Raw genomic sequence first — 15818 nt, 5'->3', positions numbered from 1 at the left:
ATCATTGTGCCAATAGGGATGGTCGATTAATCGATAACAGGGCCATTGCCATTCGCACCGAAGAGCTGCTAAAAATGGCCAACGATTGGCAGTCACTAAAAAAATACCGTACAAAACATTTTGAGAAAAATTCCGTCGCTTTTTATTTGCTGTTGCTGTTATAGAAAATTCAATTATACTTGCTAAACTAACGGTTAATCGGTTTCTACGAAGGGGCTTATGCGTAATTGGAGAGTGCGCGCAAAACGCGTGGTGAAAACGGATTGGAAAACCATTTTTCATACGCAGCAAACAGGCAATGAGCGCGCGTGTGAGTGTGTGTGTGTGCCACAGAAAGTTGCAAGCAGCCTAGAGCTAAATAGGCGCACGGTTGTTAAATATTCACCGTGCTCTCTCGCTTTATGCAATAACAAAATCTGCAAATTCCCCCCATTAGGCGCAAAAATGTGAAAAAAAGGGGGGCAAAAAACCAATGGGAATTTCTCAATGTTGTGTCAATACAGTGAGAGCGACGTACGAAAAGTCAAAAGCAAAGGAGAGGAGAATGAAATAACACAAAAAAAGAGCTGAGCCACAGCAAAGAAGCAAGAAGAAACGCGAAGCAGGCTCTAAAAGAAAAATCGAAATAATAAAAAAAAAAACACGCACGCATGTGTTGGTGTGTGTGAGCGAGTGAGATTCTGTGCGCGTGTAAGTGCAAATGTGTGTGTGAGAGAGTGAAACGTATAAATAAAATTCAGCCAAATGCAGAAGCCAACAACAAAATGGATAACAAAACTACACAGTTGGATTTTAAATTACTGGTAATTAAATAATGTTTACCATTACCCCATCCCGTCCCACTTTTTCCACCATTCCAACTCACATACACATACAGCAGCTGCTGTTTGTAAGTGTGTGTGCAGTCTACATTCCGTGTGACTGCGACTGTCTAATTGAGAGAGCAGCAAAACAACGTGTAATGCGTAGGGAAGGAAGAGAGCGGCAGAGAGAAAGAGTAAGAGAGAGAGAGCTTGATAGAAGAGGAGGAGGTGGAGGACAGATAACAAATGAAGTACAGTGTGCACTGGTCGCATTTATTATTGTTGTTTTCGTTGTATATTTAGCTGCTGTTGTTGTTGGGGTTGTGGTTATTGTTGCTGTAATGTGAAAAGGTCGTTGCGATTAAAATTAATCCGAATTTAGTTTTGCTCTTGCTTTCGCCATTCAAATCGCGCTCAGCTCTCCAATTGGAAAAGCGAAGCACCTGAAGTAAACAAAGAGACGCAGCTAATGAGTTTGAGCGGGAATTGGCGGCCTAACTGTCTAAATCAAAGCTGTGATACTTTTTCGACCAGTGTAGCCAGCTTTAGAAGAAGGGTGGTTCACAAAAATCCCCCTATTTCTGTTTGCTTTATTATTTTAAAAGCTCCGTTGATTTAGAGCCCCCACAATCGCTTCTTGCACAATTTCCACCCACCCATAATAACACACACACACATAAATACTGTGTGTTTGTGTGAACTTCCGCCGAGTCTTTTGCTCCATCCCGCCCCCACCTCCTCTCCCGTCGCCCACTCCCACTATCCCTATTCAAAGGCAAACCCATACCACTCCCATTTCCATTTGCCTCCTCCTTCTCCTCGTTTTCTTCCACCCCCTTTCCTTTCCCCTTTCGTTGAGTGCCACATAATGTTATTTTTGTTTTTTCTATTTGCCTCTAAAATGAATTGTAGTCCCCCCACCCCCTGCCTCTTTCTTTTCCTTCTCTTTGCTACTCCCCACTCTTCGACCCATTTCATCACTGCTATTATTCACTTTTGTTTTGTTTTCCTTCGTTATATTCGAGAAAATATTTATTTTTACTTTTATTAGTTTATAACAACATTTACATTTACTTTGGCCACACAAGCAAAGCACATTTACATAAATACTAATACTACAAATACTATAAAATCCAAAATTTGATTGTGTTTCTCGCTCTCCCTCCCGCTTTCTATGTGTGTTGTGTGTTGTTGTTTGTGGGGCGAAGTGGAGAGAGTGGTAGTTGGTTGGTCGGGAGGAGGGGTAGTGAATGGGGAGTTCTCTTTCCCTCTTGCATGCATATAAATTCGAGGCATTTTACATGCAGGCGCGAGCAAGACGGCGAATCGAGTACGAACGTACGAAGCAAAGCACAAGTGGAAGAAGAAGAATAGTAAACAGCACTGCACAGTGGAGCAAGTATTTTATTGCAATTAAGCGGGAAGAAAGTGGTCAATGGCATTCAAATTTACCGATTTAAATTCGCTCATTCGTAGAGAATAGCTAAAACTGAACATTTCACTGAACTTAATTGAGGCTATTTAAAATAGTCATTTGGTCTGCACTTAAATCACTCTTTGTACTCCTTAATTAATTTCGTTGTGCAGTAATACAATTAAAGTTTTTATCGCTCTTAATTGAGTTTACGACATGGATTGAGTGCCTTTTGTTTTCCCATCCCTTCCTCATGGACTCGAATTGATTGCAGTGTGTTTTGCTGTGCCAATTTCATTAATAAAACTCTGAAAAAAGGAATGGAAAGAGAGGGCGATGTAAATGCTATTTTTATTTGATTAGTACAACTATTTGGACGTATGTATGTATGTAGACACATACATATGTACGTGTGCATGAGTTCCACTTTGAGAGCTTCGGTGTGAATATGTGTGTGTGGGCGAGAGGGAGATGGCAAGCACTAAATGTATAACATAAATTTTGCTAAAAATGCAGCCAACGTCATTCCCTCGCCCACCTGCCCCCCATAACGGTTCACCCATCCCAGCACCGTAAGTACGTGTTAGTGTAGATGTGCTCACGTGTACGTACGTACATATGTAAGTATTTCGAAGATAGCTCTTTGGGTCTTTATGTGAGAAATGAACAGGTACATAACAATTGCAAACGAACTAAATATTTCTGGGCAGCAACAAAGCCTGAATAAATCGAGAAGGAGGCATGTTCGTTTATCGAATAGCCCACACCCTGCAAGGGATATCTCCAAAAAAAAAAGCGATCCAAACAAAATATCTACCACTCGGTTATTTTTAGTTCTCATAAACACATGTACACAGATGCGAGCATAGAGCACATAAATACACCCGCACATACTCGTACACCAACTAACATTTAATTAGAACACAAAAAAATTCTAATTAAATATGGCATTTGCTTTACTCTTGCATTGCTCGTACCCAAGCTCTCTTTCTCTTTCAGCCCAACTTTCGGGCTCTCTCCCGCGCTCCGCTTGCCCCACTAAGAAGACAAACGAATTAAGTTTATAATAAAAGTTTAGACATGCTTACATGCACATGTGCGCGTGGTTGTGTTTGTTAGTTTGTGTTATCTGCAATCTAAATTTACAGCAACTTTATTGACAACTAAAACGCACAGCGCAGCGTTGCCACACAGATAGAATGGGGAAAATAAATTGTTACCATCGTTTAGCAGACTAAGAAATCTTTTGTCCAAGAACTACCGTTTTGTTTCCATTAAAACTTGATTGATTAAAAGCGGTTTGACTGAGAGAAAGTAACGTATCATATACACTGCTATAAAGGCCATGTAGACTACCAAGCCACTACAATATTTCATAATTTATTTTAATACACGATAAATATTATAAAACAATGTCATACACAACTGTTAAGTGAAACAAAAAATCTATCAGCGTTTATTATCTTGCGAAAACAACTTATGAAGTTCTGTCAAAAGTGTTTGTGTACCAACTATTTGATATACATACATGATATGAGACAAATAAAAAACAACAAAATATTTATGGTTTGGCCAGCCGAAGCTCAAATACACTTCCATTAATTAAGTTATCCACATTGGAAGATTATAGTAGTAGGATATGGTTCTATAACAAATGAATTTATGTATGTATATATTTATTGATTTATTTTATGTTAAGGTCGTATAATTTATGGACTTTTGGAATTAAGGTTCAAGGGTACTGCCCAGCCAAAATAACTCAGTACTATGGGTAGGGTATTTGAAGGGTTGCGTCTTCGTTTACTTTTAGTCCCCTCCCACTACACCCCCTCTGGCCGCCCACTCACCTCGTCTCCTCTCCACTGTTGTCCTCTCAATCTCGCACAGTGGGTGGATGGGTTGCGAGAGGAGAGCGGGCGGAGAGCAGCCCCACATTGTGTTTGTAACAACTACAAATCGCTGCAAATACACAGGCACACAAACGGCGTACATACATACATAATAGCAACATTGTGGAATGGGGAAAAGTAGCACAAATTGTGCGCTGTTTTAATTTCTCTGCTTCTTCTTCGGCCTCCGCTGGTGCTGTTGCTTTTGCTGTTTTTGTTTTTCTTCACTATTTTTCGCCATCTTCGCTCGCTCTTGTTTCACTGTGTGTCGCTGTGTTAGTGCTAATCGCTTGCGCGGGCAGCGCAGTCGACGTCGCTGTCGCCGTGCTGTCTACGTTTCATTGAAGCGCGCGCGCTCTCTCTTACTTCCCCTCCCTGCCGCATCCTCTCTTCCACTCTAATTGCATTAAATTGTTTGGAAAATAATAATCAGTAATTGCGTTTGACGACAGTTATTTCCATCAGCGTGCGCTCTGCGAGAGAGTTTTGCCATTTAATTGAAACAAATGAAGATTCTAATTGGGTCTTTAGCGGAACTAACAAATCTCCCGTACTAAGGTGGCAACCCTGCCGCAACCCAGTACCTCCCACCCACCACATTCCGGTTCTTGTTGTTTTCTCCGTGGAAATGGAAATGGGCGGCTTGAAGCGGAAGTTGGTAATTTATTTTCCTCTAGCGCAATAATTTAGGCACCGTGGGCTTAAAGCGGCCATTTGGGATTTATAAATTACAAGAAGCAAGCAAAAAATCCTAATGTTAAATCAAAGATGCATGTTTAACATTACTCACCACCACCACCATATATAAAAGTTCTTAAATATCGCATTTCTCACAACTATTATTTTCCAGGTGGATCAATCACTAAATCTACTGGACAGCCTCAACACGGCATTGCGGTGCGATGCTATTCAATTCTTGCTGCAGACGCTTAAGTGCAAGTACCCGGAGGCCTGCGACCAAGTCGTCAGGAATCTGTTCAGTCACATAGCTGGGGCCAATGACAATGGGGGGGCAGGTTGCAAGACGCAGCAACACGAGCTAGCGAGGACGAAGCAGCTCCAGCTGCTGCTGACCGCCAAGAAGGAGAAGAAGGAACCGGGCATCGGTTGCGAGGCGGAGATCAAACGAGAGAACGATGAGGAGGAGGCGGGTTCGACGGATCTGAACCAGAATTTCGAGAAGATCCCCTGCAAAGAGGAGTTCCTGTGCCTCGAGGAGGAGGAGGAGGACTTTCTCGACGATGCAGACACGCAGAACTCGTCATCCCTGCAGTTCCACACCGGCAACAATGTGGACGCCCTGGCCCTGGGCCCTGGCGATCCGCTGGAGCTGATCCAGTCCGGAGTTTCGCTGCTGGTCAAGCGGAAGTATGCTGCCACCTTCGAGGACGAGGACCAGCTGGACGGGGATGAGGAGGCCAACAGCAACAGCAGTGACGGCAAGCTGGTCAAGCGAAAGCGCACCAACAACATGCACCTGACCGTGTCCAGTGTGCGACGGAAAGAGGAGCACGGCCAGTTGGGCGATGGCTACGTCTTCCACGAGGACAGCCAGTATACGATGCGGTATCACCACAGCACCGGCGAGTTCAGCGAGCGGGCCTTTAAGGCCCAGTTCCGGGCTCTCCTCCGCCTGGCGCTCAGTCAGCACCACAAGCCGTTTCTTCGGCAGTTCTACGAGAATTTTGTTGTGAATGGACGCTTGCTGGGATCCACGCCCTCGACTCGGGTCCTCAAGGAGCTGCGGGAACAGCGGCTGGAGGAGTGGCGCCGACAGCGGGAACGACGCCAGCTTGTAATCCTAATGGAGCAGAGCGAGATTCAAAGTGAAGAGGAGTGTCAGCACCAGCAGGAGGAGCTGCAGAATCAGGAAGAGATCCAGCAGGAGCAAGAACAGCAGCAGCAGCTGGAGGATATTCAGCAGCAGCACATGGAGGAGATTCAGCGGCATGAGCAACTGCCGGCCATTTCGTTTGGTGACTCCGAATTGGAGTCGGAAACGGAATCGCAGCTGTCGTCGGCTGCCCAAGAGATTATGAAGTTTGAGGAGTTCATTGACGAGGGTGTAGGCGCTGGGCGTCTGATCGATGGTCTGGAGATGGAACCCGAGATCGATGACATGCTAGCTGGCGCGGGCAGTATGAACAGTGCCAGTGGACATAGCAGCAACAGTAGCAGCAGTGGAAGTGGGAGCGCCGGTAATGGGAATGGCATCGGCGGGGTGATCCTGGAGAACAATAGTCATCATTCGCATCACCTGTAAGTACAGATTTAATGTTATCATATCTATAAATATTTATACTAATGGATCTATGGTTTTCTTTGCTTGCAGAAGTAGCAGCAGCAGCGCAAATCTTGTGATCAACGGCCTTACGTCAAGCAATAGCATCAGCAACAATAATAATAACAACAACAATGTCAGTCTACACCGCCCACAAATGACGCCACAGGCACAGAATCAGTTGGCAGCGTCGATGAAACCATCAGACCATATGCCCATGTCCATGCCCATGGAGAACAGGGATATAAAGAGCGGGCAGGCGGCTCATGGGACAGCCAACGCCATCATGCAGGGCGGTAGCTCGAGCCTCGCCAGCCAGCTTCATCAGCAACAAAAGCACTACAACTCGAGCAATAATCCGCTGTCTATGATGGGTGGCATGATGCACCAGCAGCAGCAGCAGCAGCAGCAGCAGCATGTGGGTATGCCGCACCAGCCGCGCCAGATGATGATGATGCCGGAGGATTTTCCGCAACACGGAGCCTCTATGATGAACAGTCGTCAAATGCCGGCCCTGGCCGCCTTGTCGAATCTGGGAGACACACCTGCTGTGAGTGGCCAGCTTAACTCCTCCCTCGAGCTGGACGACAATGACCTGTCGGCGGATGAGGACGACGACGATCTGGACCACGACCTGGACGAATTGGACGCGGCCAAGCAACAACTAATAGATGGAGGCAGCAGTAGCAGCACATCCCTTCAGGCACCACCATCGCAGCACGGCAGCGGAAGTGGAGGCAGCGGTGGGCAGACTCCCGGTAGCAAAAAGGACAAACCCAGCTACAACTGCCTGCTCTGCCCAAAGTCCTACCGCAAGCGCAAGTCCCTCCTGGACCACTACAAAATGCATCCGGGCTACTGCCACGACTGCGGTCAGCGCAACGGGAACACGCTGGAGGTAACGTGCCATATTACAAGCCAAAGATTGGTGAATGACAACTAAGATTCTTCAATTTATTTCTAGGAAATAATCCACCACAACCGGACCATGCATGTAAAGGAGTTTCCGTTTGTGTGCGAGACGTGCGGAGAGTCGTACTCACGCAAACAGCAGTTCCACGCCCACGTGGAGTCGCACAATAAGAAGGAAATCAAAAGTGAGTCGACGTGAATGTAAATTTCACCAAGTTCTTGGCTGGAGTTCCACGGAATGAGCATCAGCTCAGCCTATAGTCCGTTTATTCGTGATCTAACGTTTGTTTTATTTGCAGCTTTTCCCTGCGGAGAGTGCGGTCTTAAGTTTCCGCAAAAGAAACTGCAGCAACACTTCGAGGAGACGGGCCACAAAGCGGACGGGGCTATCTGCGAGGTGTGCGGCGAGGAGTTTCAGTCGAAAAATGCCCTGTACCAGCACATTATTCGTGTTCACAAGCGCGACAACTTCTTTGAGTGCCACATTTGCCATAACCGCTTCACGCTGAAAGCCAACCTGGAGCGGCACGTCCAGTTGCACACTGAGATCAAACGACCCTACGTGTGCGATCTGTGCGGCTCGTCCTACTTCACATATCCCGCGCTCAAGGAGCACTACAGCAACGCCCACGTTGACGTGTCCGAGTGCAAATGCACGCTGTGCGGCAAGCGCTTCGGATCGGCCAAGTCGCTGCAGCGGCACCTGCCGTCGCACTCAGAGGAAAGGCCGCACTGCTGCAACTATTGCGATCAGGTAAGTTTATAAGGTAACCTCTTAGCTCGACCAATTTAATTTATCGTGATGCCTTTGCAGACCTTCAAATGGAAAACGCACCTGGTGCGCCACAAGCAGACAATGCACGGAAACGAGCCACCTCCTCCTAAGAAGGGAAAGCAGCGCTTTCCCAAAGCAAGCGAAGAAGGTAAGCTTGTGCAGGACCAAACATATAATTTACAACTATGTTTAACTTTTCTCCTGTTCAGCAGATATGGCTAGCTTACCGGACATGCCGGGTCCACCGCCTGTGAAAGCAAGCAAAAAGGCAGTAACCAGCAAGGCAAAAGCGCAGGCGGCAGCCGCCGCAGCAGCAGCAGCATCCTCCCAGCAACAGAAGGGTTCCGCAGCAACGCCGACGCCGCCACCGCCGGTATCTACTACTCCGGGATGCCTGCAACAAGATCAATTCAATGCGGCCATGGTTAGCAGCAACAGCTCGCAGTCCTCCACGGCGTCCACGTCGCAGCACTCAGTGTCGACGAGCGAATCTCAGCAGAATTCCATATACAATCAGAGCTTTAATGCGGAGAAACAGCAGCCAGGACAGCAGCAGCCCCAAAATGCCTTGCATCAGCAACATCCAACGCCGCCACCGCCGCAGCAACAACAACAGCAGCAGCAGGCGCCGCCACAGTCACGAGTTGCACCCGGAGAACTGCATCTGCAACGGATGAATAGTTTCGGGCAGGATGGACAATTTCACTTTGAGTCCAATCCAGCAGCTGGTGCCTATCAGCAGCATCAACTGATCAGCCAGTATCAGCAACAACAGCAGCAGCAGCAACAGCAGCAGCCCCAGCAGCAACAACATCATCTCGCCCAACAACAGCAGCACATGAGAAGTCACACGCCCCAGAGTCCACATCCGCCGCATCCTTCGCAGCTGCAGCAACAGCAGCCCCAACAGCACTTTAGCTCTCCTCACCACATGCCGCCAATGCACCATCAACACCAGCTGATGATGCAACAGCAACATCGCCACAACCAGCGCTCGCCGCTTCACCATCATCCTGCAGCCCAGCAACTTCAGCAGCAGCACCAGCAACCATCGCATTCCCCACAACATCAGCATGCGAGACTGCAGTCGCCCCAACCAGCTCCAGTACAACAACAACAACAACAACAACAGCAGCAGCAACCACAACAACATCAGCAGCAGTTCCTGCAGCAACAGGCCACCGACTCCTGGGGTAACATGAACTTTGGAAATCCGCCGAACAATCAACAGGTTGAGCTCAAGGATAACAAATTTTATATTGTGGAATCGGCCGAGTTCCTAGGTCTTCCAATGAATGTGCCGCCATCTCCGCAACAGCAGCAGCAGCAGCAAGCAGTAAGCAAACCCCAGCAGCAGCAGCAGCAACACCCACAACCGCAGCAACCAGATCCAACCCTTGCCGGCGATCTGATGAGCTTCCAGCATATGTGGCCGGCGCCTGCTTTTAGCCAGTCTTCACAGCAGCAACAACCACAACAACAACAGCAGCAGCAAGCGGCGCAGCAGCAACAACAACAACAGCAGCAACAGGCCCAAGGCCAGGCAAACTCAAGTGATCCCCACAACTACAACAACATCGGCAGCATTCTAACGAATCTCATTGACACAAATCCCGCGCCAATGGAGTACAACTTCGACTTGATGCAGCAGCAACAAACGCCGTCAGCCCAGCAGCAGCAGCAGCAGGCGGCGCAGCAGCAACATCACAGTGCCGGAGGATATGGCAGCGGTTTGATGCGCAGTGGAGGCGGCGTTTACGGAGGCGCCTACGACCAGCACTTGAGTGACCAACTGGTCAGCGAGCAGCAGAAACAAAACAGCTTTCAACCCTACCACCCACACGGCCTGCAGGCGCAACAGCAGCAGCCACTGCATCCGCACCTCTTACCCCCGCCAGCGCCCCATAGCAATGTGTACGATCGCACGGGAGTTGGAGTCGGTGTCGGAGTGGGCGTGGGCGTGGGAGTGGGAGTGGGCTATCCGATGCTGGGAGACGATAGCAAGGGTGTGCTGCCGCCCATGATGGGTGGCATGATGCAGCAAATGCCTCCGCATGGCCAACAACCGGATCTAATCTACTACCACCCAGTGAAGAACGATTGACAGTCGAAGCAACATCAGCAGCAAGCCCAGCCGCCGAATCACCTTCACCACCACCGCTGGTGGACGGAGCCAGCCAAGAGAGGCGATGTTTTTCATTGAAGAAACAACCGAAAACAGGAAACGGAATACGGAACAAGTTCGTTTAGATTGTAAGTTAAGGGGAGACGGGACGGGACGGTGGATGTGTGGAAGTGGGGAACGCGAGACGTTGTAGATAGGGCAGTCCACACAGATTTTGTTTTTGAAATTAAGAGCAATAATATAAAGATTAGAGCGGAACGAGCTCAGAATATCTAATCCGACCGGCGCTATGATACGTGTATAAAAGTAATCATTTACAAAATACATCAAATAAACAGAAGCATGTATACATAATTAAATTCAGACATATACATAGTAGCAACTAAGCGAGGCGAGAGCAAGAATTAAATTAAAACCTATAAATAATAAATATATATATAAATTATATGAAGCATATATATTAGGCTAAGCAACTACAATAATGGCAGACCACAACCACAAGCAACTTTCGAACAAATCTTATGCTTATTTACCATTTACCACTTACCATACGAGTTATGAATGCAACGCCCCACAAATACGCGTGCGTTTATGTATAATCAAATCAAAACAATCCAACATTATATCCGTACACATGATATCTATGTAAACCTCGGGAGACCCCTAAGTTGTAGATGATTGATTTTATTCGGGTCATGCATCACAAACGGAGATGATACAAAAAACAAAAAGTACACAACGCTTTGACCACACAAAGTTGTAACCATATCATGAGGCATCTTCCCCGTATAATTATGTAATTGTATTTTCGATAGTGCTTGTTATTTTCTATTTAGTTAACGAATTGATTATACTTACGAAGCCTTTCTGCTGATTACCGCCAGCCACACTTTTGTTAGATTAGTGCCTAAGTCTAGTTGATATCCCAATGTATACCCCGACATTTTGTGGCTTTTTACACCCAAACCTTGTATAGCTACTCTAATAGCATTTCCGATTTTTTTTAAAGCTCCCTTATTCTAAAACTGCATTCGGTTTATTCAATATTTCTCTTCGATGAATTTCCTTATATTCATGACAGGCCCCCGAAAACATTTAAGTTAATCACAGCGTTGTTCTTGTTTTACACATTATTAAAATTCAGCAACATAAGAATTGTATATTTAAGTGAAAGTTTAAAACGTTAACTGTGTAAGCATACTTTTATGAACAAAACAAAAGCAACAAAAAAAAAAAAGAAACAGAAAACAAAAACAAAAAAATTAAATCAACAAACTTCACTATGATTAGGTTTGTATTCTGGATACAAAAAAAGAAGCAAAATGGCAATTAAAAGAAAGAACACAATATAAATAAAATTTGTATATTTAATAAAAATAGCAAAATAAAAATAAACTTCTTTTAAAAAATTTACAAAACCATCTTTGTCCTGCCCATTTTTCAGTTTATTTAACAAACATCCAACACGTCACATTAGTTAACACCACCCATCAAATTAACCACCCGGTTCTTATAGCGCTTGGATATATCCTTCTCGATGTGCGACTGCAAAGTGCGCGTCTGGGCAATCAGCTCCTCAAGGACGGGATTCAGCTCCTGTCGCTGTTCCCGCAGCTCAATGGTCCGCGTCTTGAGCGTCTCCCGCGTGGCTCGCAACTTCTCCACGGCCTTTGTCATCTGCTGCAGCTTGGTGGCCAGCAGATTGGCATACTTGGGGGAATGCTTCAGTTGGAAGAGGTGCCGCGTCTGCTCGTCGGCAGTCTGCTGGATTATTTTCTCCACGGATCCGAGTATCTTTCTGATGCTCTCCACATCGTGGGTGGCAATGTTGTCCATGAGCGAGAACATGATATCGCTGGAGGATTCCAGCTGCTTGAGTTCATAGATACGTATGCGCAGGAAGGACTCCAGTTCGTAGATTTCGTCCAGGAAGCGATCGCGATAGTTGGGCGAGTCCAGCAAAGTGTAGGCCTGCTCACCTGCAAGAAGAAACCATTAACCACTACAAAATGTAATATAGGAGAGTACTTACCCTTGGCAGTGCCACCATCCATGCCAGTGCCTTCCACAACGATTCCGTACTCCTCGACGGGAATGTCAAAGTTGATTTCCACCGCATCGGTGGGAGCACTTTCTATGCCCCAGTCGATGTTGCCGCCGTCGGTTTCCGGCAAGTCTCCGCTGCCAAAGTCCCCGTAGTCGATAATCTCAGCCGAAACGGTCGACGAAGTTCCGCCGTTGTCGTCCGTTCCGAAGTCAATCTCAGCAACAACATTATCATCCTTGCTGGCGATGCCTTCGCTGAGGTTTAGCCGAATGGCCGGCTCCTCGACGGCCAAGGGAGCTTCCTTGTGGATGTACTGGTACACGGTGGTGTTGCCGAACTCCACCAGGTGGTTCAGAATGGGCAGCGCCTGCTTGTTACCGCTGATCTCGGCGTACAGATCGATGCCCGGCTGAATCTTGGCAATGTCCACTAGGGATTTGGCGTACAGCTCCGGCAGTCCAGCTAGAACCTGGACGAACTCCGCATGCAGGTTGTCGCCCTTGACGCCCAGTTGCTCCAGGAGAGCCGAGTGCTCGGCCAGCAGTTGGGTCTCCGGCTTGTTCAGATCGTGGGCCCGCTTCTGGCTCTCGTCCGCCTGCTGCTCCAGCTTGGCCATCTGCTTGCGCACTCCGGGTATCTCGTAGTTCACATTCCGCACAAAGATCTGAGCCGTTTCGGCCAGGTAGGTGGCACTCTTTTCGTACAGGCGGCTAATCTCCTGCCAGTCCTTCATGCGCTGGCTTCCGTAGGTGCCAAACACGCTTTTCGTATCCTTTTCAGTCTGCTTGAGGATCTCAATGATCTCCTTCACGTGGTAGTAGTTGATGTCTGCAAGGAGTGGGACACATTAGTGGGACTGCCTTTTGTGGCACTGGGCACCTACTTGTCCGGGCCAACAGCTTAATGAGCTGCTCATTGGAGGGCATGTCCTGCAAGGCGCTGCTGATCTTCTTGTGGATCTCCCTTATCTCCTGCTGGACATTCTTGGGCACAATCCTTCGGCTGATCAGCCAGTCCTGCAGCTTCAGCGTGTGTATGTCGATGGGGATCTCGGACTCCTGCAGGGCGCCAACAAATAATGTGCTGGTGAGCGTAAGTTTCGCCAGGATTTTGTTAATAATATGCTTACATTCATTTTTAATATGTTTGTCCACGCAGACTGTTTTCTATTATTGTTGCTGCTGGCAGTGTGACCAGGCTATCGTTACACACTTAGCAGGTACCACAACCTGCCCAAATAGTTCCTATTGGGAAATTCAAAGCATTCTCACTGCGACAGCTGTGAATTTTAATCGCGCTTTTTTCAAAACTAATTTTGAATAACTGAATGCAGCTAAATGGAACATTTCAATTTCAAAAAGTTGGCAAAAGGTAATAAGTAAAGAACCCAGCAATATGACAAGGAAAAGCGCAGACTTTCAAATAATTCCTATTATATATATATTTTGTTTTCAAACAAAGGTCAATCAAAAACTAAGCAATGCTTCCGCAAATCGATTTCCTTAAGCGTTCCCGGGCCTAACCCGAGTAGTCATTGGCAATAGCTGCGGCATCGGCATCGTCCCTGAACATCTGCGCCACTTGGGCACTGGGCAGGACCTTCTGGGAGCTCCCCGTCTTGGTCTTTCGCCATATGTCCCACTCCACCGGATGCATTTTCTTCTTGTGGGAGTGCATGTTGGCGTTCGAGTTGAAGGTGCGGGGACAGAAGGGACACTTGTAGAGTGGCTCGCCGGTGTGCTGTGCCATATGCTCCTGAAAGCACCAATCATATTAATATAATACAAATATTTTGAGGTTAATATCTAACCTTAAGGCTGATGTCCTTCTTGAAGGTTTTGCCACACTGCTCGCAGGTGTAGATCACATTCGAGTGGGAATAACGCTTGTGACCGATCAGTGCACGGGAGTTCTTGCAGCTCTTGCCACACTCTGAGCATATAAATAGTTTGCCCTCGTCGTTGTGCCGCCTCAAATGCTGCTTGAGATTGTCCTCGTCCTTCAACCAGCTTTCGCAGTCCGGACGCGGGCACTTGATGCGTGGTCCACTCTCCTCGAAATGCAGGCGAACGTGCTTCTCGAAGACCGCCTTGTCCTTGATCTTCTTGCCGCACACATGACAGATATTAGCCGCCTTGCGATGCTGCATGCTGATGTGGACCTGCATGTGGTACTCCGTGGCAAAACTGTGGTACGAAAGAAGATCGGTTAGCATTGGACACACTGCGATTTAGCTAGCGACACTCACGCATTGTGTTTGGGGCACTGCGGACAGATGAACTTGCGCTCGTTGACGGGCACATGGGAGCCCTTGTGCAGCTCTAGCAGGTTGCGCCGCGAGAAGCGTTTGCCGCAGTCCTCGCACTGGAAGTCGCACTCCTCATCTGGAACATGGTGGACCAGCCAGTGGGCACGCAGTACGCTCGAATTGGCGAACACTTTTCCGCAGTCCTTGCATCTGTTGGAAAAGAAAGCTGATTAATAAACCACTTTAGACTGTGTTTGGTAAGAGAGACCCACTTGATGTATTCCGGATTCTCATGCCTTCGCGCATGCTCCTGGATGAGGCAGCGTTTGTTGAGCTTGCGGCCGCAGCACTTGATGTAGGGCCTCTCGTCCGGATGCTTCTCCTTGAAATGCTCGCGGATGCCGTCGAAGTCCTCGGCCAGGAATATGCACAGCTCGCAGCCCATGACTATGTAGCGCTTGATGAGTTCCTCGTCTTCTTTGCAGAATGGAGGCAGACGTTCCATTTTGAATATTCTCTTTTGCGGTCCCCGCTTGGCCACCATCTTATCCTTGCCTTTTCTGCCCACCGCAACCGTTCCTCTTTTCGTTTTTGCCGTCTTGGCCCCCTCCCGTTTACGTTTGCGTCCACTCCGGGTCACGATCAGGTCGTCGGGGTCCTCATCCTCTTCCTCCTCGTAGTCCTCATCCTGTTCATTGTTCGCATCCTCAAATTGGAATTCCATGTCGGGTGACTGTCGCTCGGTTTTGATGCCCACCTTGCTGTCTTCCGGTGACATGGGCTGGCTCAGGTCCAACTCGTCGAGGGGATTCACATTCAGCTGGGCACTGACATCGTTGTCCACGGCGAGAACGTCGGCCGGCATGAGCACCTCCTCCGGCCAGGAGGTGTTAACCATTTCTGGATCCTGCTTGAACTTTGAGGTGGTGGCGTATATCACCTGGGCCTCCTGTATGGACACGTAGAACTGATGGAACTCGGACACCTGCGTCCAGCAGACGTTGCAGATAACCTTGGATATCTCGTCGTTGGGCAGTACCTGGATGCGTGCCGGAGATGAGATGGTGGTAAAAAAAGATTCCCAGGCACAAAAGTGGGTGGAGGGCAGCAGCTTACCTCGAACCAGAAATGTTGGCGCAGCACCTCCGCCACCTTGCTTTCGCCCGAGTCCACATCGAAGATCTGTAGACACATCTGGGCGCCGCTCACTCCGCGCAAACAGAGGCGGCAGATATCCATTTTGCATTTATTTGATAAAACTATAATAAAAAGTAGTAATTTACATAGCTCTGTCGATAACTCCCATCGCAACTATCGGCTGCAT

At 47.8% G+C, this 15818-nt stretch overlaps 3 protein-coding genes across 4 annotated transcripts; 1 reads left to right on the top strand and 2 right to left on the bottom strand.

Moving 5' to 3' along the window:
• The first annotated feature begins 97 nt into the window (after positions 1 to 97).
• LOC120445011 lies at positions 98 to 11549 on the top strand. Of its 2 annotated transcripts, none has more exons than XM_039625076.2 (7): positions 98 to 803; positions 4957 to 6365; positions 6439 to 7285; positions 7352 to 7484; positions 7599 to 8053; positions 8114 to 8222; positions 8287 to 11549. In XM_039625076.2, the coding sequence occupies exons 1-7, from the start codon at positions 765 to 767 to the stop codon at positions 10176 to 10178; spliced, it is 4884 nt and encodes a 1627-aa protein (XP_039481010.1). In that variant the 5' UTR covers positions 98 to 764; the 3' UTR covers positions 10179 to 11549. The 2 variants fall into 2 exon arrangements, with proteins under 2 accessions (XP_039481010.1, XP_039481009.1); XM_039625075.2 differs by having other exon boundaries at positions 8284 to 11549.
• LOC120445040 (CDK5RAP3-like protein) lies at positions 11549 to 13464 on the bottom strand. The gene is made up of 4 exons (XM_039625129.2): positions 13376 to 13464; positions 13130 to 13304; positions 12232 to 13074; positions 11549 to 12178 (listed from the first exon to the last, which is right to left on the bottom strand). Exons 1-4 carry the CDS (start codon positions 13379 to 13381, stop codon positions 11673 to 11675), a joined length of 1530 nt encoding a protein of 509 aa, XP_039481063.1. The 5' UTR covers positions 13382 to 13464; the 3' UTR covers positions 11549 to 11672.
• A 198-nt stretch (positions 13465 to 13662) lies between these two features.
• Positions 13663 to 15818, bottom strand: LOC120445032 (transcription factor grauzone). Its single transcript, XM_039625117.1, has 5 exons — positions 15611 to 15818; positions 14767 to 15533; positions 14495 to 14704; positions 14057 to 14432; positions 13663 to 14001 (listed from the first exon to the last, which is right to left on the bottom strand). The coding sequence occupies exons 1-5, from the start codon at positions 15731 to 15733 to the stop codon at positions 13765 to 13767; spliced, it is 1713 nt and encodes a 570-aa protein (XP_039481051.1). The 5' UTR covers positions 15734 to 15818; the 3' UTR covers positions 13663 to 13764.

This window comes from Drosophila santomea, chromosome 2R (assembly GCF_016746245.2).
Source record: "Drosophila santomea strain STO CAGO 1482 chromosome 2R, Prin_Dsan_1.1, whole genome shotgun sequence".
Taxonomy (NCBI): Eukaryota; Metazoa; Arthropoda; class Insecta; order Diptera; family Drosophilidae; genus Drosophila; species Drosophila santomea.
The sequence above is the reverse complement of the archived record's forward strand: the minus strand, read 5'-3'. Positions and strand labels throughout refer to the sequence as shown.

Excerpts from the sequence above, each read along its gene's own strand:
- LOC120445032 (XM_039625117.1), bottom strand. The coding sequence starts at position 15,733 with ATGGATATCTGCCGCCTCTGTTTGCGCGGAGTGAGCGGCGCCCAGATG. Across the intron at positions 15,534-15,610 it reads GCCAACATTTCTGGTTCGAG|GTACTGCCCAACGACGAGAT; the intron begins GTAAGCTGCTGC and ends GCACGCATCCAG. Across the intron at positions 14,705-14,766 it reads GAGAATCCGGAATACATCAA|ATGCAAGGACTGCGGAAAAG; the intron begins GTGGGTCTCTCT and ends CTTTTCCAACAG.
- LOC120445040 (XM_039625129.2), bottom strand. Across the intron at positions 13,075-13,129 it reads TAAGCTGTTGGCCCGGACAA|ACATCAACTACTACCACGTG; the intron begins GTAGGTGCCCAG and ends CACTCCTTGCAG. Across the intron at positions 12,179-12,231 it reads GGATGGTGGCACTGCCAAGG|GTGAGCAGGCCTACACTTTG; the intron begins GTAAGTACTCTC and ends TTCTTCTTGCAG.
- LOC120445011 (XM_039625075.2), top strand. The coding sequence starts at position 765 with ATGGATAACAAAACTACACAGTTGGATTTTAAATTACTG. Across the intron at positions 7,485-7,598 it reads CAATAAGAAGGAAATCAAAA|CTTTTCCCTGCGGAGAGTGC; the intron begins GTGAGTCGACGT and ends TTTTATTTGCAG. Across the intron at positions 8,223-8,283 it reads TCCCAAAGCAAGCGAAGAAG|CAGATATGGCTAGCTTACCG; the intron begins GTAAGCTTGTGC and ends TCTCCTGTTCAG.